This window comes from Delphinapterus leucas, chromosome 17 (genome assembly GCF_059928025.1).
Source record: "Delphinapterus leucas isolate spDelLeu-1000000601 "Yukka" chromosome 17, BTC_Dleu_Yukka2, whole genome shotgun sequence".
NCBI lineage: Eukaryota > Metazoa > Chordata > Mammalia > Artiodactyla > Monodontidae > Delphinapterus > Delphinapterus leucas.
In genome coordinates this window covers 83,404,392-83,424,314 of record NC_143145.1, presented here as the reverse complement: position 1 = coordinate 83,424,314, position 19,923 = coordinate 83,404,392, and the positions used below count along the sequence as shown (strand labels likewise).

Genomic DNA, 19,923 nt, shown 5'->3' with positions numbered 1-19,923 from the left:
TTCCATTTGCAGACTGGAAACCCAGGGTCCAAAGAGGATAAATAGCTACCCAGGGCTACCTGCTGCCGTGGCAGAATTCAAGACCGAACATCGCGAGCCACGTTTTTAAACCACCACTCCACACTGCTTCCTTACAGCTACTGCAGACGTTTATGTGCCCATCTTTTCCCTGAAAAATATCTGTTACTTTGGCTTATAACCTCCATAAAGACAATTGACGAAAGATGAAAGACAACTGAGAAGCAAGTGGGGAAATGTCCCATCCAAGACAGCCAAAGCGCATCACTTTGTAAGTGATAATGACGTGGTGTGCAGTGCTAGGGACAGACCTCATAAACGCAGTGGTGAGCAAACGAAGGCCGAGACAAAACAGGAGGTTCTATGAGATTCTGTGCATAGAAAGTTCAGAAAGAAACAAAGCTAACCTGCAGTGTTAGAAGTCGGGAGAGAGGCTGGTTTTAGGTTGGGTTGGGGACAGATAATTAAGGAACTCAAAAGTCCCCTTAACAAGACTCCACTGCAGTTCTATCGGGGGAGGGTGTCCTTTCCTCTCAATGACCTTAACGGCAGGTGACGGTGTAGCCGGCCGGCTCGGGGGTCTCGGTCTTTAACTACACGCGGACTCCTGGGCTGCAGGCAGCTCTCCGAGCAGTTGACTATCAACGATCTGTTTCTCTCCACCCCACACAGACGAGAGGATGGAGTCCCAGGGCCTGGGGACTCCCCAAGGTCATGCAGCCATTAACAATTCACCTATTCAACACGTGGTCCCCCAAAATGCATACGGCAAATATGTTAACTTCGTTTATTCAAATGTCTACTACGAGCCTCAATTTTTCTTCTTTTGCTCCGGATTCCACCCCCTCCCACCTCCTCTGAAGCCGGGGCTCCTGATCTGTGCTTCTCTCACCGATATTTAAACAGCCCCAAGCATCTGGTATCTTACAAAGATCTCCCTGGACCTGCCCTCCCCTCCCACCTCCGCCGGGCGCCCGAGCTTCGCCCGCAGGCATCGGACTCCTGGCCTGAACGCCTCGTCCCCGTCCACCCCCCAGTCACCACCCTGGACCTCTTCCCCAAACTCACCACGGCCATAGCATCACCGGCATCTCCATCCTCCAAAGGCTGCTCCCCGGGGCTGTCTGAGGTCTTTTCTGCATCTCACACAATCCGTAGATCTCCGGGCTCAAGTCAGTTAAGTCGGCAGTTCTTAGCCTGCACGGGGTCATGCACGAGGACCTCTAAAAGGGTGGGGTTTCCTATTATTTTGTTTAGGTTTCTCATTTTTACATCACTGTTTTTAAACGAAACTGATTAAATGCGTCAGGCGTGTTGTTATTTTCTAAACAGAGCTCCCAGGTGCCCACACATTCTTCTCCCCACCAAGTTCATTTGGACTTCTCCTTATTTAAGGCAATACCATATGCTCCAAGTTCAAAAAGACATAAATGGTCTCAGGATCTCAGCTATCAGTTCAGAAAATGAATATTTACACATGTATACGTATATGGTAATCTTATTTCAATAGTATGAGCTCTGCTACAAATGTCTTTAATTCAAAAAAACACAGCTTTTCATATTTCAGTTTGAACAAAATTCACGTTTCAGATGAATGCAAATAAAAGTAACAAATTCTGAATAAATGTATTAAATATTATTAAATTAGAATTATAAAAGGGGACCGTGTACATGATTATTCAACAAACATGTTACAAAAAATCATATCGAAAATATCATTTCTCTTTGGCATGCTCAGACATAATTTACATAATTAAATATATAATTCATACATCTATGGAATGTTAACCATACAAGAAAATAATATATATAGCAAAAATAAAGTAGAATAGCATAAATTTTAATATTCTATTTGCAATATGTGAATTAAACTTTGTATTAAAAAATTTCAAATTACCATATACACCAAAATAAACCAAGGAAGATCGCATCCTATGCTAGGACACAGCTCACCAGTTATTTCTGAGAAGTCTCTTATTTTACTCATCTTAATACACCATAAAATTAGAAGTTTATCTCTTTTTTACAGTTAGTACGATTCCAGGTACTATTTTTCCTTCGAATTAGATTTACGTTCTTAAGAAATACCTGTGGGAGGGAAGAAGAAAAATGTCATTTATGACCTGGTTTTTAACATATTTAAACATATGCATAGTTTTAATATAGTTATACTTTATTTTATTTTGTTTAAAGAATCTGTGGACTTTTAATTTACAGTCAAATCCTGAGAATGTAGATGAATGTGTATGTGGAGGGGATTGATCGGTACTTTTAGAAAGTTTAAATGATGACTTCCACCGTTAATGTTTTAAGATATCTGCATAAGCCAAAAAGTGAACTTGACATCACCTAAATAACTCAAAAATATTCCTAAAATTTATTCATCTGTAATACTCGAATTCCTTGTTAAATACTTGGAAACAGATACTATCAGAGATGACTCCTCCAGAATAAAACTCACTAAATCTCCAAGCTCTGCAATTTTAAAGGGGCCTGTTTATCAGGTCTGTCCTCTATGAATCTTGTCCCAGGAGAATGTAAGTTTGCGTAAGATATTTTAAATTATAATACAGTACTTGTTTTTTCGAGAAGTTTTCCAGTTATTAGGTTGCTTTTTGGACTTTACGTACATTTACTCATTCGGATAAAATATATCAAAACAAAGAACAAGATAAACGTGGCTTGATTGATTGATTGATTTCCTTTTTAAACATGGCTTGACTTAGGTCACTTCAAGAGCCTAATGAGTTTTCTTGATTTATTCTTGTTTTGCATTATTCAAAAGGTTTGAGATGGGATGAGAGTAACTGATTTGAATATCTTGCCACTGAACACTGAAATGATCTCATTTTCTTAATCTAAAAAAAAAGGGAAAATTTTTAGTTCAGTAAATTTAAATATGCAGAATTGAGTGCCAATTATTATTATGAATTTATAATTGCTTTTTCAATAAGAATAAGAAAAGCAACATCAACAATAGGCCGGAATTGTCTCAGTAATTGTCACAGCAAACCTATCAGATCCTATCACATCCCCATGCAGTTACTGGGATAAATTAAGTTACATTGGCCAGATTGAGATATTCACAGATACTTCCAGACTACAGGTTCTCCAGACTTTGATTTCCACCCTAGAAAGCTGAGGAACTTTAAAAGGGACTTGTCCGGGGTACTGGAACGCTGACGACACCCCCCTTCCCCGCTCCCAGCCCCCAAATGTTGACTCTGTACTACACCAGAAAGAACCCCTGATTAGAAAGGTATTTGCAAAGAAATGAACGCCCTTCAGTCTTTTGTATAGACTCTACTTTTGTAAATAAATGTGAGAATTTGCTTTTGATTTATCTAGGTCATACAAATACTTTATTGCCCTAGGGTTCCAAGGGTCATTTAGCCAGAATGAAAATTCTGACTTAATTTCACTCTGGCAAAATGCTTACATGTTCACTATATGTTTGATTGTTTGCTTTTTCTTCTGTTCTTCTAATACTTCCTCTCTTATTATAGCCTATATAGCATAAATCAAAACTTTAGGGCCCTACTTTTATTATATCTACTTTTATTATACTTTGACCAGTTAAAAAAAAGGTAGACCTTTAAGTAGTTTTGTTCATCTAATGTGTATATGCATACGGTTTCTGCACAATAATGACATAACATCAAATGTTCAAATATTTTAAAAAATCACTGAGGACTCGTAAGGCTGCCAAAAAGCTGTTTCTATTAATTCAATCACTGTTGAGGACTTTTTTTATTAATTCAATAAACCATTTAGACCAAGCTTTAACACTAAGTGGAAAATCCACAGGTTAAATTTATTTGGTGGTGCTAAAATCAGCTTCCTGGGCTTTTTAAATTGTTCAAAATTTCTTAAGAGAGTCAGGCTGTTAAACAGAATAAGAAAAATTAATAAATACATACTCACACGTAGGTCTTCTATGCCTGTGAGCACAGAGGACTCACTGCTAATCTTTTGAGCAATCTAGCACATCTTTTGTAATCTAGGAGAAACATTTAAAAGTAAATTGTGTACATGGTTACTACAAATGTGGGGAAAACCATGTTAAGTTATTGCCGCTAATTCTTAATAATGATAGCCATAATTTAATAAACATCTAATATAGCAAGTACTTAACCTGGATTTTCTCATTGATTCTCCTGATGATGTAAGCAGCTAAGATGTCACTGTCATCTTCACTTCAGAGATGGGAAAACAGCCTCAAAATGTTAAGAGTCTCATAGCTAGTAAGCAGTTTCATTCCAAAGCCCAGAGTTTCTCCACCATATGCTGTGCTACCGCTTAGTCATTCTGCCTAGATGCCAACGAGGTTCATTTTCTCTAGTCATCAAACACAAGTAGTTTTTGAAAAAATCATAACAACTCTGACTGAACATCCCAAGTAAAATTAAATATCCCTCAAGATGACCAATTTAGTTTAAAAAAATACGAAACGTTTAAAGTTCATTTTCTTTGAAAGGAAAGTTTAGATTTCGAAAGGAATTTAAAATTAGCCAACTGAGTTGCCACACTTAATGATGATTTGGGCAGTTTAAAGGGGAGCGTTTAAATATAATGTTAGTTCAGTAACTTCAGAATCCCAACGAATTCTTTAGGCAACCTTTAAAACGCACGCTACCGTTATTCAGAAAAGTCTGTCACTCAGCATAGAAATGATGCGATACGAAACTACTTGTAAAGACTTAGGGGGAAATTTTGACTTACACTTCATGGTCATCTTTTTTTTTTTTCCATTTATATAAGAGAGTGCCTTCTTTATGCCAAGGAATTTGATAAATGATAAAAGGTTTATCATTTATCAAATGATAAATCCTGACAGACATTGTGGTCCTTAAGGAAATGTGGCTATTTTCAGATCTGTCTGAAATAGTCCCAGTTAGAATGTGGTTTCATTCCTCACGGTGTCAACAGAACGCACGCACCTTAAATTTAAGCACCGTCAATATTATAAACAGCACGTCATACAATGTTTAGTCTATTATTTCCCACTCACAGACAGCTGAAGTTTAAAATCACGTGCATTTACTGTTGGATAAAGATTTTTTAAAAAGGACAAAAATGACCCAAGTTACTTACAAGCTGGTGTTGAGCAATCCCTGGTGTTGTGGTAGAGCCTGTGGAAATGTTTGCTACACTCGGCTGAAAACGTGACCGGCCCTATTGGACAGGAAAAGAATGCTTACGATACACATAGGTGTGTTTTCCAATCAAATCTGCCAGCGCTTTATGGATAGAGATAATATAACTGGTTTACATCTTTCCATGCCCTTAAAAGACCTTGCCTGGGGGCACGTCTCCTCCCCCAGACTCTGGGGCAGGCAGTGAGGTGTAACCTGTGAAAAATGATCGAAATTCACTCCACATTCTCAACATCTCACATAATGGAACATAAGTCGATTTCAGGAGAACTCCTCAGAATAAGTAAGAGGGAAAAGCTCTAGACAGAAAAACAAAAAATCTGCAGAGAGCAAATCAAGCGGATGTGAAAGAATAAAAAATAAATATACACGGTCTCCACTTTCTGTTCTTCATTTTATTTAATAGGAATGAATGTTTTTATGCAGAGACATTTATTCCATTTTCTACTTAGAGTGAGTTGTGTCAAGGACCACTGTAAGGTGGACAGGGTCTTGAGACTTCCCTTATTTTCCCCACAAACCCAAGACAGTCCTCACCAAAATTCATCCCTACATCTGGAGTCTGCTTTTTATGGAAGTGGTAGAAGTAGGGGAGCTCACAGTGCCACTACCAGGGTTCTAGAAACATCAGGAAATTTCTTACACTTCCCGGTGCCTCAGGAGGGCCTTCACCCCCTCGTTCCAAAGTTAATTAACAAGGTGGCCCTGGGCTTTGGTCAAGGGGGAACCCACATCTTTCCCAGCTTATTGGCCTGAGATGTAAAACAGGGAAAGGCGGGGGAACGACTAGGAACAGAGTAAAGGTCAGGGTGCACACTTCGAATTAAGTGATTTGCTAGAACATGGGACACAGGATGTAATGATTCACCAAACTGATTCGAAGAACCAAGGAGTGTCGTGGGAGAGAAAGCCACCGGTGCTTACCATGTGACATATGAAGGGAATCTGCTCTGCCCTGTGAGAAACACTTCCTCTGTGTCGCCGGCTGGGAGCACAGCTAAATCCCTAGCACACCACGGAGGACTCATCGCAGTACAACTCCACCTGCCTTCCAGCCACACTCTGCCCAGTGGCCACACACACCCTTGCCTAAACTGGCCGCCCGGTCCTGCCCCAAACCACACCGTGTGTCCAAAGGATTGCTTCTGACCAGGATGCCTCTCTCATCCGGGAAAACCCTATTCATCCTTAGAGCCCAGCTTATATATTGTGTCCACGACAGCCTTTTCTGGTAGTTCTCGGCAAAACCGTCCACTTCCTGTGTCTCCCTAAAATTCTGTTTACACTTCTATCATTCACCCAGATCTGGTTCCCATCACCATTAAAACAAGCTAGTAGCATTTGCCTACCTCCCTGACAGGACTGTGAGCCTCTAACAGACATTTATTTTCATGTCCTCAATGCCTCATGGAGTAATGTGATCCAATCTTTTTAATTGAATCACTGATAAAGTTCATGCCTACCTGTGAAATGCTTTATGAATTTGTCTTTTAAGTTCAAATCTCTTGGGAATATTTCTGAAAAGAAAAAAAAAACTTTAGAATTTCTTGAATGCATTTCCATCATTAAAAAATATTCTTATAAACACTAACTCAGAAGGATATCTGCACCCCCATGTTCACTGCAGCACTATTTACAATAGCCAGGATACGGAAGCAGCCTAAGTGCTTGTTCACTGTTCACTCATGGATGACTGAATGTGGTATATATGTATACAACAGAATAGCACTCAGCCACAAGAAAGAATGATACCCTGCCATTTGTGACAACATGGATGGACCTAGAGGGAATTACGTTAAGTGAAACAAATCAGACAGGAAAGACAAATACTATATGATTCCACTTCCATGTGGAATCTAAGAAACAAAACAAATGAACAAACAAAACTAGGTTCACAGAAACAGAGAACAGAACAGTAGTTGCCAGAGGGGAGGGGCATTGGGGAGGAAGCAGAATAGGTGACGAAGGAGGTCAAGAGGTACCGACCTCTGGTTATAAAATAAATAAGTCATGGGGGTGCGATGGACAGCATGAGGATATAGTCAGTAATACTGTGGAGCACATTAGAATGGTGCCAAGGGTAAACCCTGAAAGTTAACTGTGCGGTGACGGATGGTAACCAGACTTCTCGTGGTGATCATTTTACAACGTATACAAATATCGAATCATTATGTTGTACGCCTGAAACCAAGGTAATGTTGTATGTCAATTTTGCCTCAATAAAAAAGTTTTAGTATCCTTACAGGTAGACTATAATGACAAGCACTAAACACATGAGCTTGTGGTTGTTCATGCAGCTGACTCCAAGTCTGTATGTCCAGCCCTGGCCAGGGTGACAGGGAGAGGTGAAGTGAGGATGCTCACCATCTTTATAAACTTTGTCTAAGGGTGAGGAGAAGGCAAGGATTTTTAGGCAAGGGAGTGATACCATCAAGCTTCATTTTTGAAGATCATCATGTCTGGTACGGAGGGGCGAGAGTAGATGCAGAGATGAGATAAAAGGTTTACAGAGAAGTTATCGTGCATGTGTCGAACAGCGCTGGCCTGTGGAGGGGTTAGCAAACTGCCCTCAGGACTCATCCTGCCCCACGCCTGTTACTGTAAATAAAGTTTTATTGGACCACAGCCATGCTCATTATTTACGTGTGGCCTACGCCTGCTTTCATGCTACGATGCAGGGGCAAGACATTGTTGCAGAGATTGTATGGCCCACCAAGCCCCAAATATTTTAAAAATGTTTGAAATAGAGAAAGGTTGCCAGTGCCTGCTCTGTAGCATCCTATTTGTATTCAGCTAAAATGGTGATTGTCTGCAGAGAGGCAACAGCGACAAGGATTCTGAGGGTGGGAGGGAAGAGAGATTTTTCAGTGCATACTCTTTTCATTAACATTTTTTAAAAAATTAATTTATTTTTGGCTGCGTTGGGTCTTGGTTGCTGCACGCGGGCTTTCTCTAGCTGTGGCGAGCAGGGGCTACTCTTTGTTGCAGTGCACGGGCTTCTCAGTGCAGTGGCTTCTCTTGTTGCAGAGCATGGGCTCTAGAGTGCAGGCTCAGTAGTTGTGGCATGGGGGCTCAGTAGTTGTGGCTCGCGGGCTCAGTAGTTGTGGCTCGTGGGCTCTAGAACGCAAGCTCAGTAGTTGTAGCACACGGGCTTTGTTGCTCTGCGGCATGTGGGATCTTCCCGGACCAGGGCTCCAACCCTTGTCCCCTGCATTGGCAGGCGGATTCTTAATCACTGCACCACCAGAGAAGTCCAACTTTAACTTTTTTCAACGTAAATCTGTTTTCATTTTTCAATAAGCAACTAGTTAATTGAAAATGAATCTGTATTTAGGGATTAGATGCCCTGGTGATAACTTTCGATCAACAAAATATTAAATGAAGAACTGAATAAGAGAGAACTACCCCCAACAAAAAATTAGACGATTGAGCTCTGACGGAAAACAGTCTTAACAATCGGCTTCCATTATAGAAATGGGAGCCACATATGTAATTAAAAATTTTTAGTAGCCACATTTTAAAAAGTAAAAAAAAAGTTGAAAAATTAAAATTAATTTTAATTAAATTAATACTTTATTTAATCCATTATATCCAAAATATCCTTTCAATATGTAATCAATATTTTTAAATTACTAGTAAGATAGTCTACATTTTTTATACTAAGTTTTCAAAACCCAAGGTGTATTTTACAATCACAGCACACCTCAGTTTGGACCAGCCACACTGCAAGTGTTCAGTACTCATAGGTACCCAGTGGCTACCATGCTGGATGGCACAAGAATAGAATGTAGGCTTTACCCCTCTGGTATCTAAGGACAACAGTATAGATTACATGTACACATGGATTGAAAATAAAAGGATCCCAGGACTTCTCTGGTGGCACAGTGGTTAAGAATCCGCCTGCCAATGCAGGGGACACGGGTTCGAGCCCTGGTCCGGGAAGATCCCACATGCCGTGGAGCAACTAAGTCCGTGTGCCACAACTACTGAGCCTGTGTTCTAGAGCCCGCGTGCTGCAACTACTGAAGCCCGCGTGTCTAGAGCCTGTGCTCCACAACAAGAGAAGCCACCGCAATGAGAAGCCCACGCACCGCAACGAAGACCCAACGCAGCCGTAAATAAATAAATAGTTAAAATAAATAAAAGGATCCCTAGGTAATGCTTGATGATTATCCTGGATCAACTTGAATAACCTATCATCTCATTCGTCCAACTTATGAAAATTTCTAGTTTTCATTTAACCAAAACAGTTACCATCTGCCACCCTCAACAATTTTAAGTTTACAATAACATATTTTTAAAGGAACAGACTTGCATATTATGTATATAATGTTGGCAAGCTTATCTCTTGTACCTACTTCTTGTTAAAAATGAGCAAAGGGGCTTCCCTGGTGGCGCAGTGGTTGAGAGTCCGCCTGCCGATGCAGGGGACACGGGTTCGTGGCCCGGTCCGGGAAGATCCCACGTGCCGCGGAGCGGCTGGGCCCGTGAGCCCTGGCCGCTGAGCCTGCGCGTCCGGAGCCTGTGCTCCGCAACGGGAGAGGCCACGACAGTGAGAGGCCCGCATACCGCAAAAAAAATTTTTTTAATTAAAAAAATTTAAAAATACAATTAAAATGATGTATTAATCTCAAAAAAGAATATTCATTTGTAATTGTTTGTAAGAACCTCTCCAAAATGGTCTTCACATTCCTGCCTTAAGCCTCATTGACAGCAAGGTTTTACATTAAAAACAAACAAAACCAAAACAACCCAGCAACACAAATCTGATTCCATGAAGCCTGCAGAAGAATGTAAATGTTCAGTGACATCTCTTGAAAAGGCAAAGCTTTTCCATCAAAACTTTCTAAAGGTCCCCCTTATACTTCCATCTCCCGAATTTCACACCAATTCCTTCTCTGTCCCAAATTCCTCCAACCCCCCTCTCCAGCCCCACCGCTGCCACTTCTCAGACATCTGACTCTGTTTTCATTTCAGTGACGAGTACCGCAGTGCTCCCTTTCTTTTGCAGAGTTCTGGGAACGATTCTTTGCTCCATTCTGCTGGTGTGATGGTCAGACAACAGAGGGGAGAAGGGATACAGGTTATGAAAACACACTTTCCATGCTTAGCCCAATGAGGCAGCCCAGCAGGGGGCGCTACCCGAGTTAGGGAGACAGTGTGACATTGTCCTGAGGCTTGAACCAGGGCGATGGGCAGGACGATAAAAAGGAAGGATCAGATTGTAGAGACATGGGGAGTGGGGTTTGGTCATTAACCTGAGCTCCTTCAGCACGAGTCAATAATGTTGGTTAACTTCGTATTCCCACGCCCATCAGAGCACGTCAGGTGTGTGCTGTGAGTGGCTAGATGAACTGATGGACGGGTGATACGTGAACAATGCATGGGGCGGGGAGGAAGGGGGGCCGGGGATGGTGAATCCTGAGGGTGATGGGTACCTACCTCTCGCATCTCCTCCTTCCCAGTGCCCCCCTCCAGTTCTAACGGCATCCTCACTGGTCACCCTCTCACCCGAGGCTTCCCCACTTACTGCTTCCCCTACATGGACCGATCCCTGCACCTCGAGCCTCACGGGAGTGTTTAGGGAAGCCGTTGACCTACAGAAAAGGGAGGCACCGCAGCCGCAGGTGCAGCAAGGGTTTCAGAGCCCAGAGCGCATGCGAAGGCCCGGTTGATGGTGTTTACTATGTCGCAGAATCACGGGGTCAGAATTCCCGAGGTACCTGGCAGGGATGACAGTCCTTAGCCTCCAGAGCCTGGGAGATGTTTCCTCCTGAATGAGCTGTGAACCCCGCCACACCCGAGTGTGCCTGTGAGGACCACCTGGATAGGGCCAGCTCACGTCCTTGTTGGTCCCTGACCCATGTCCGAGTGTCCCCTTCACTTTCACAGACTCAGATACGTATGTAAAGAGTCACCCTTCCTCCTCACGTCATCCAAAGACTACATCACAAACAGCTGGAGAAAGCAACCGATGTGGTGCACAGATCACGCTCTGCTGGGCTGTGTTGTTTTTTTAAACTTCGGATTGTTGCCACTTACATTTTAACTTTTAATAAAATATTCTTTCTCCCTAGAAACTCACTTCGGTAAAGCTTCAGCCTTTTACAGAGAAAAGATCTGTTAAACTTCAATGACACAGGTCTGAATTAATGTTACCACAAATGTTCAGTAGTTGGAGACTTTCTTCCACTCTTTTACTTTCCACAGTGACATTCCATTCCGAGATAAACGTTGGGGCCAAGAAGTTGCAAGTCCGAGGATGCGAAGGGTGTGGTGCTGTCACTGCATCACTGCGGTGGTCACCATCCCTGCCCAGCTCCCCTCCGGGAAAGCCCTGTGTGTCCCCACCACGCTGGAAAGCCCTGCCCAGCCCTGGGTCCTCCTGTCTCAGCTTCCTGGACCTTCTCCATCCCCTGCCTCCCCTTCAGTCCGTCACTGGCCTCCTCTTTGGGTCTACCTGCGCGCCAGCCTCCCCGCCTCCCCACCTAGAACGTGCCGTCAGAGCGCAGACACCTGACTGCCTGCTCCCCTGGGTGGCCTCGGCCTCTGCATGGTGACTGGCACGCAGCAAGTACTGGATGAAAATTTGTGCAGTGAATGTGTATATATTTATATCATAACTATCATGAAAGAAAAACGGTCCTAAGAAACCCCTCTCTGCTTTGTTCAAAGTGAAGTAAGAGGCAGAAGAGCGAGGAGATGACAGCAAGGCTGCCGTGGGCTGCGACCTCAGCCATTGGGTGCCGGGGGGGAGGCCCCCGGGGAGGGGCGCCTACTGCTGCCGGGCTGGGCGGCCAGCGCGTCCTCGCTCCTCAGGTGCGCGGGCTCCCAGCAGAGGCACGCCTGAGCGGCTCCCTCCTCCTGCCGCGCCCCGGCCTTCCTGCCCTAAGCGAGCCGCAACCCCGCCGCCCCGTCGGGCCGCTTCGCCCCGGGCTTCTCAAGTCTACTCCTCGTTCGGCCGCCGTCCTCGCCGCCTTGGGGTGTCTCAGGACCCCTCGTGTCGGCTACTTTTTCTCCCTTTTCTCATCCCCACCACTCGTTGGTTAGCGAAGCGCCAGGAACCTGGGCGCGCAGAGCTGATCCGGGAGCCGCGGCGGCGGGTGGAGCCTGCTCAGCTAGCCAGGCCCTGCGCCAGCTCCAGGGGGGCGCAAAGGGGCGTCCCGGCGCGCGACGCCAGGACCCTGGCCCAATCCCCAAACCCGGGCTGGCCCGGAAAGAGGCGCCGCCAGGTGCTAACCTGTCCGCCCCGCCTCGGCCGCTGGGACTGAAGCGCATGTCCTCGGGCTCCGGGCCCCCGCTTCCGAGGCCCGGCCTCTCTCACGGGGAAGAGGCACATCGAGCCGGTTCCTCCGCCAGATGGGTTTCTGGATACTTAACGTCTCGGCTGCGGTACGTCTCACCAGCTCATTGCCTCTTTCCCCGAGCGCCCGCCGTCGGCGGCGAGCGCTGCCGGCCTGTTCCCGCGGTGCGCGAGCCAGGCCGCCCGGAGCGCGCGCCTCTCCCGGCCGCACGAGTCCTCCCGCCCTGGGCTCGGCGCACGGGGCCGCGGGCGCGGGGCTGCTTACCTGCGCTCCGGGAGGCCGCGGGGAGCGACAGCCAGGGTTTTGGCTCCTCGCCCGCGACGCGCGCGCCCCTGCGGCCCCCGGGCCTCCCCTGGGGCCCGCGCGGCGACAGGACCAGCGCCAGCAGCAGCAGCGCGGGCAGCCAGGCGCTTGGCCTCGCCGGTCGCATGGGCGCGCGGGAGCGGCCGGAGGGAGATCAGGCGGGTCTCGGGCGGCGGCGGAGGGTCCGCGCCCCGAAGACGGACGGCGGGCGACACCTGCGCGCCTCGGGGAGGGACGCAGGACGAGGACACGGGCGGGGACGCGCGGCTGCCCCGGGGACCTGGGCGAGGCCCAGCGCGCAGATGCTCACAGGTCCGCGCGGCCTCCCCGACGGCCCCGCCTCGGCTCTGCGGGTGTCCGGGCTCCCCGCGCAAGGCCGGCTCTGCTCGCCGCCCCGTCCAGCCCACGGGGATCGAGAGAACCAACTTCGCGGTCGGGACCGAGGGGAGCGGCGCGGTAGCGGCGCGCGGCGGCGGAGACGCAGCTGCTGGGAGGGAAGGTGCGGGTCCCCTGAGCTCGAGCCCCGCCCCCAGCCCCTCGCCCCGCCCCCAGCTCGGAGCTGGCGGAAGAAGGGTATAGAAACGACCCTGGGGCAGGGACTCCCCATCAACTTATCCGTCAGGGAAAAACACCCTCAGACCATATTACCTTCTGGCTGAAAGTCTGTCCTTTTACTAGCCTCTCTGTTTCCCCAGCCCAGTCGACCACTTTTCTACTCTGTTTCTATCAATTTGACTTTTAAAAAATTCCATATGTAAGTGATATCATGCGGTATTTGTCCTGTCTGGCTTATTCCACTTAGCATAATGCCCTCCAGGTTCATGCAAGTTGTCACAAACGGCAGGATTTCCTTCTTTCTCATGGCTGAGTAGTATTCCAGTGTGTGTGTATGTGACGTCTTCTTTATCCATTCATCGGTTGTTGACTGACACTTAGGAGGTTCCGTACCTTGGCTATTGTAAATAATGCTGTCATGAATATGGGAGTGCACAAATCTCTTTGAGATACGGTTTCAGTTCCTTTGGCTATAAACCCAGAAGCGAGGCTGCGGGATCATATGGTAGTTCTGTTTTCCATGGTGGCTGCACTAATTTTGAACCAACTGTGCACAAGGATTCCCCTTTCTCTGCATGCTCACCAATGCTTAACTATTTTTTGTCTTTTTGATCACAGCCATACGAACAAGTGTGAGATGATATCTCACTGCGGTTTTGATTTGCATTTCCCAGATGGTTAGTGACATTGAGCATCTTTTCATGTATCTGTTGGCCATTTGTGTGCCTCCTTTGGGAAAATGTCTATTCAGTTCCCCTGCCCATTTTTTAATCAGGTTGTTTAGGGGGTTTTTTGGTCTTGAATTGTGTGTGTTTTTAATATATTTTGGATATTAACCCCTTAACAGATAGATAGTTTGCAAATATTTTCTCCCATTTAGTGGCTTGCCTTTTCAGTTTTTTGGATGGTTTCCTTTGCTGTGCAGAGCTTTTTTCTTTTTCTTTCTTTCTCTCTCTCTTTCTTTCTTTCTGTATGTCTTCTTTGGAGAAATGTCTATTTAGGTCTTCTGCCCATTTATGGATTGGGTTGTTTGTTTTTTTAATGTTGAGCTGCATGAGATGTTTATACATTTTGCAGATTAATCCTTTGTCCATTGATTCATTGGCAAATATTTTCTCCCATTCTGAGGGTTGTCTTTTCGTCTTGTTTATGGTTTCCTTTGCTGTGAAAAAGCTTTGAAGTTTCATTAGGTCCCATTTGTTCATGTTTGTTTTTATTTCCATTTCTCTAGGAGGTGGGTCAAAAGGGATCTTGCTGTGATTTATGTCATAGAGTGTTCTGCCTATGTTTTCCTCTAAGAGTTTTATAGTGTCTGGCCTTACATTTAGGTCTTTAATCCATTTTGAGTTTATTTTGGTGTATGGTGTTAGGGAGTGTTCTAATTTCATTCTTTTACATGTAGCTGTCCACTTTTCCCAGCACCACTTATTAAAGAGGCTGTCTTTTCTCCACTGTATATTCTTGCCTCCTTTATCAAAGATAAGGTGACCATATGTGCGTGGGTTTATCTCTGGGCTTTCTATCCTGTTCCATTGATCTATACTTCTGTTTTTCTGCCAGTACCATACTGTCTTGATTACTGTAGCTTTGTAGTATAGTCTGAAGTCAGGGAGCCTGATTCCTCCAGCTCTATCTTTCTTTCTCAAGATTGCTTTGGCTATTCAGGGTCTTTTGTGTTTCCATACAAATTGTGAACTTTTTTTTGTTCTAGTTCTGTGAAAACTGCCATTGGTAGTTTGGTAGGCATTGCATTGAATCTGTAGACTGCTTTGGGTAGTATAGTCATTTTCACAATGTTTATTCTTCCAACCAAGAACATGGTATGTCTCTCCATCTGTTTGTATCATCTTTAATTATTTCATCAGTGCCTTATAGTTTTCTGCATACAGGTCTTTTGTCTCCTTAGGTAGGATTATTCCTAGGTATTTTAATCTTTATGTTGCAGTGGTAAATGGGAGTGTCTCCTTAATTTCTCTTTCAGATTTTTCATCATTAGTGTATAGGAATGCAAGAGATTTCTGTGCATTAATTTTGTATCCTGCAACTTTACCAAATTCATTGATTAGCTCTAGTAGTTTTCTGGTAGCATCTATGTATAGTATCATGTCATCTGCAAACAGTGACAGCTTTACTTCTTTTCTGATTTGTATCCCTTTTATTTCTTTTTCTTCTCTGATTGCTGTGGCTAAAATTTCCAAATCTATGTTGAATAATAGCGGTGAGAGTGGACAACCGTGTCTTGTTCCTGATCTTAGTGGAAATGGTTTCAGTTTTTCACCATTGAGGACAATGTTGGCTGTGGGTTTGTCATATATGGCCTTTATTATGTTGAGGTAAGTTCCCTCTATGCCTACTTTCTGGAGAGTTTTTATCATAAATGGGTGTTCAATTTTGTCAAAATCTTTTTCTGCATCTACTGAGATGATCATATGGTTTTTCTCCTTCAGTTTGTTAATATGGTGTATCACATTGATTGATTTGCATATACTGAAGAATCCTTGCATTCCTGGGATAAACCCCACTTGATCATGGTGTATGATCCTTTTAATGTGCTGTTGGATTCTGTTTGCTGGTATTTTTTGAGGATTTTTGCTTCTATGTTCATCAGTGATGTTGGCCTGTAGTTATTTTTTTTTGTGGCATCTTTGTCTGGTTTTGGTATCAGGGTGATGGCAGCCTCGTAGAATGAGTTTGGGAGTGTTCCTACCTCTGCTATATTTTGGAAGAGTTTGAGAAGGATAGGTATTAGCTCTTCTCTAAATGTTTGATAGAATTGGCCTGTGAAGCCATCTGGTCCTGGGCTTTTGTTTGTTGGAAGATTTTTAATCACAGCTTCAATATCAGTGCTTGTGATTGGTCTGCTTATATTTTCTGTTTCTTCCTGGTTCAGTCTCGGGAGGTTGTGCTTTTCTAAGAATTTGTCCATTTTTTCCCGGTTGTCCATTTTATTGGCATGTAGTTGCTTGTAGTAATCTCTCATGATCATTTGTATTTCTGCAGTGTCAGTTGTTATGTCTCCTTTTTCATTTCTAATTCTATTGATTTGAGTCTCCTCCCTTTTTTTCTTGATGCATCTGGCTAACGGTTTATCGCTTTTGTTTATCTTCTCAAAGAACCAGCTTTTAGTTTTATTGATCTTTGCTACTGTTTCCTTCATTTCTTTTTCATTTATTTCTGATCTGATCTTTATGATTTCTTTCCTTCTGCTAACTTTGGGGTGTTTTTTTTTTTTGTTCTACTTTCTCTAATTGCTTTAGGTGTAAGGTTAAGTTGTTTATTTGAGATGTTTCTTATTTCTTGAGATAGAATTCTATTACTATAAGCTTCCCTCTTAGAACTGCTTTTGCTGCATCCCATAGGTTTTGGGTCATCACGTTTTCATTGTCATTTGTTTCTAGGTATTTTTTTAAATTTCCTCTTTGATTTCTTCAGTGATCTCTTGGTTATTTAGTAGTGTATTGTTTAGCCTCCATGTGTTTGTATTTTTTACAGATTTTTTCCTGTAATTGATATCTAGTCTCATAGCATTGTGGTCAAAAAAGATACTTGATATGATTTCAATTTTCTTAAATTTACCAAGGCTTGGTTTGTGACCCAAGATATGATCTATCCTGGAGAATGTTCCATGAGCACTTGAGAAGAAAGTGTAATCTGCTGTTTTTGGATGGAATGTCTTACAAATATCAATTAAGTTTATCTTGTTTAATGTGTCATTTAAAGCTTGTGTTTCCTTATTTATTTTCATTTTGATGATCTGTCCATTGGTGAAAGTGGGGTGTTAAAGTCCCCTACTCTTATTGTGTTACTCTCAATTTCCCCTTTTATGGCTGTTAGCATTTGTCTTATGTATTGAGGTGCTCCTATGTTGGGTGCATAAATATTTACAATTGTTATATCTTCTTTTTGGATTGATCCCTTGATCATTATGTAGTGTCCTTCTTTGTCTCTTGTAACATTGTTTATTTTAAAGTCTATTTTGTCTGATATGAGAATTGCTACTCCAGCTTTCTTTTGATTTCTATTTGCATGGAATATCTTTTTCCATTCCCTCGCTTTCAGTCTGTATGTGTCCCTAGGTCTGACGTGGGTCTCTTGTAGACAGCATATATACGGGTCTTGTTTTTGTAACCGTTCAGCCAGTCTGTGTCTTTTGGTTGGAGCATTTAATCCATTTACATTTACGGTAGTTATCAATATGTATGTTCCTATTACCATTTTCTTAATTGTTTTGGGTTTGTTATTGTAAGTCTTTTCCTTCTTTTGTGTTTCCTGCCTAGAAAAGTTCCTTTAGCATTTGTTGTGGAGCTGGTTTGGTGGTGCTAAATTCTCTTAGCTTTTTCTTGTCTGTAAAGGTTTTAATTTCTCCATCGAAACTGAATGAGATCCTTGCTGGGTAGAGTAATCTTGGTTGTAGGTTTTTCCCTTTCATCACTTTAAATATGTCCTGCCACTCCCTTCTGGCTTGCAGAGTTTCTGCTGAAAGATCAGCTCTTAACTTTATGGGGATTCCCTTGTATGTTAATTGTTGTGTTTCCCTTGCTGTTTTTAATATTTTTGCTTTGTATTAATTTTTGATAGTTTGATTAATATATGTCTTGGTGTGTTTCTCCTTGGATTTATCCTGTATGGGACTCTCTGTGTTTCTTGGACTTGATTGTCTACTTCCTTACCCATATTAGGGAAGTTTTCAAGTATAAACTGTTCAAATATTTTCTCAGTCCCTTTTTCTTTCTCCTCTTCTTCTGGGACCCACATAATTCAAATGTTGGTGAGTTTAATGTTGTCCCAGAAGTCTCTGAGATTGTCCTCAATTCTTTTCATTCTTTTTTCTTTATTCTGCTCTGCAGTAGTTATTCCCAGTATTTTATCTTCCAGGTCACTTATCTGTTCTTCTGTCTCAGTTATTCTGCTATTGATTCCTTCTAGAGAATTTTAAATTTCATTTATTGTGTTGTTCATCATTGTTTGTTTGCTCCTTAGTTTTTCTAGGTCCTTGTTGTATTTTCTCCATTCTATTTCCAACATTTTGGATCATCTTTACTATCATTTCTCTGAATTATTTTTCAGGTAGACTACCTATTTCCTCTTCATTTGTTTGGCCTGGTGGTTTTTTACCTTGCTCCTTCATCTGCTGTGTATTTCTCTGTTTTCTCATTTTGCTTAACTTGCTGTGTTTGGGGTCTCCTTTTCACAGGCTGCAGGTTCATAGTTCCCATTGTTTTTGATGTGTGCCCCCAGTGGGTAAGGTTGGTTCAGTGGGTTGTGTAGGCTTCCTGGTGGAGGGGACTGGTGACTGTGTTCTGCTGGATGAGGCTGGATCTTGTCTTTCCAGTGGGCAGGGCCGTGTCCGGTGGTGTGTTTTGGGGTGTCTGTGACCTTATTATGATTTTAGGCACCCTCTCTGCTAAGGGGTTGTGCTCCTGTCTTGCTAGTTGTTTGGCATGGGGTTTCTAGCACTGTAGCTTGCTGGTCGGTTAGTGGAGCTGGGTCTTAGTGTTGAGACGGAGATCTCTGGGAGAGCTTTTGCCATTTGATATTACGTGGGGCCAGGAGGTCTCTGGTGGCCCAATGTCCTGAACTCAGCTCTCCCACCTCAGAGGCTCAGGCCTGACACCCAGACAGAGCACCAAGACCCTGTCAGCCACATGGCTCAGAAGAAAGGGAGAAAAAGAACAAAATAAATAAATAAAATAAAGTTATAAAAATAGAAAAAAAAATTGAAAAATAAAAAAGTAATTTAAAAAAAAGAGAAAGAAAGAAGAGAGCAACCAAACCAAAAAACAAATCCACCAATTATAACAAGCACTAAAAACTATACTAAAAAAAAACAAAACCAAAACCCAAAAAAAATAAAACCAGTCAGTCAGAACACTAGGACAAATGGCAGAAGCAAAGCTATACAGACAAAATCACACAAAAAAGCATACACATACACAGTAACAAAAAGAGAAAAAGGAAAAAGGAAACATATATATATATACACATTTAAAAAAAGGATGAGAGCAGCCAAATCAATAAACAAGTCTGCCAATGATAATAAGCTCTAAATACTAAACTAAGATAAACATAAAACCAGAAACAAATTAGAAGCAGAAAGCAAACCCAAGTCTACAGTTGCTCCCAAAGTCCACCTCCTCAATTTTGGGATGATTCGTTGTCTATTCAGGCGTTCCACAGATGCAGGTACATCAAGTTGATTGTGGAGATTTAATCTGCTGCTCCTGAGGCTGCTGGGAGAGATTTCCCTTTCTCTACTTTGTTCTCACAGCTCCCAGGGCTCAGCTTTGGATTTGGCCTCTCCTCTACATGCAGGTCACCTGAGGGCGTCTGTTCCCCCACCCAGACAGAAGGGGGTTAAAGGAGCCGCTGATTCGGGGGCTCTGGCTCACTCAGGCCGGAGGGAGGGAGGGGTACGGATGCGGGGCAGGCCTGCGGCGGCAGAGGCCGGCATGACATTGCACCAGCCAGAGGCGCGCCGTGCGCTCTCCCGGGGAAGCTGTCCCTGGATCACGGGACCCTGGCAGTGGTGGGCTGCACAGGCTCCCAGGAAGAGAGGTGTGGAGAGTGACCTGTGCTCGCACACAGGC

At 43.7% G+C, this 19,923-nt stretch overlaps 1 protein-coding gene across 1 annotated transcript; it reads right to left on the bottom strand.

Moving 5' to 3' along the window:
* Positions 1-1,577: 1,577 nt before the first annotated feature.
* ALKAL1 (ALK and LTK ligand 1) lies at positions 1,578-13,081 on the bottom strand. Its single transcript, XM_089899175.1, is given in 4 exon segments — positions 1,578-4,018; positions 5,113-5,193; positions 6,638-6,691; positions 12,743-13,081. Coding segments are annotated over 4 exon segments (381 nt in total). The 5' UTR covers positions 12,909-13,081; the 3' UTR covers positions 1,578-3,938.
* Between the last annotated feature and the right edge of the window lie 6,842 nt (positions 13,082-19,923).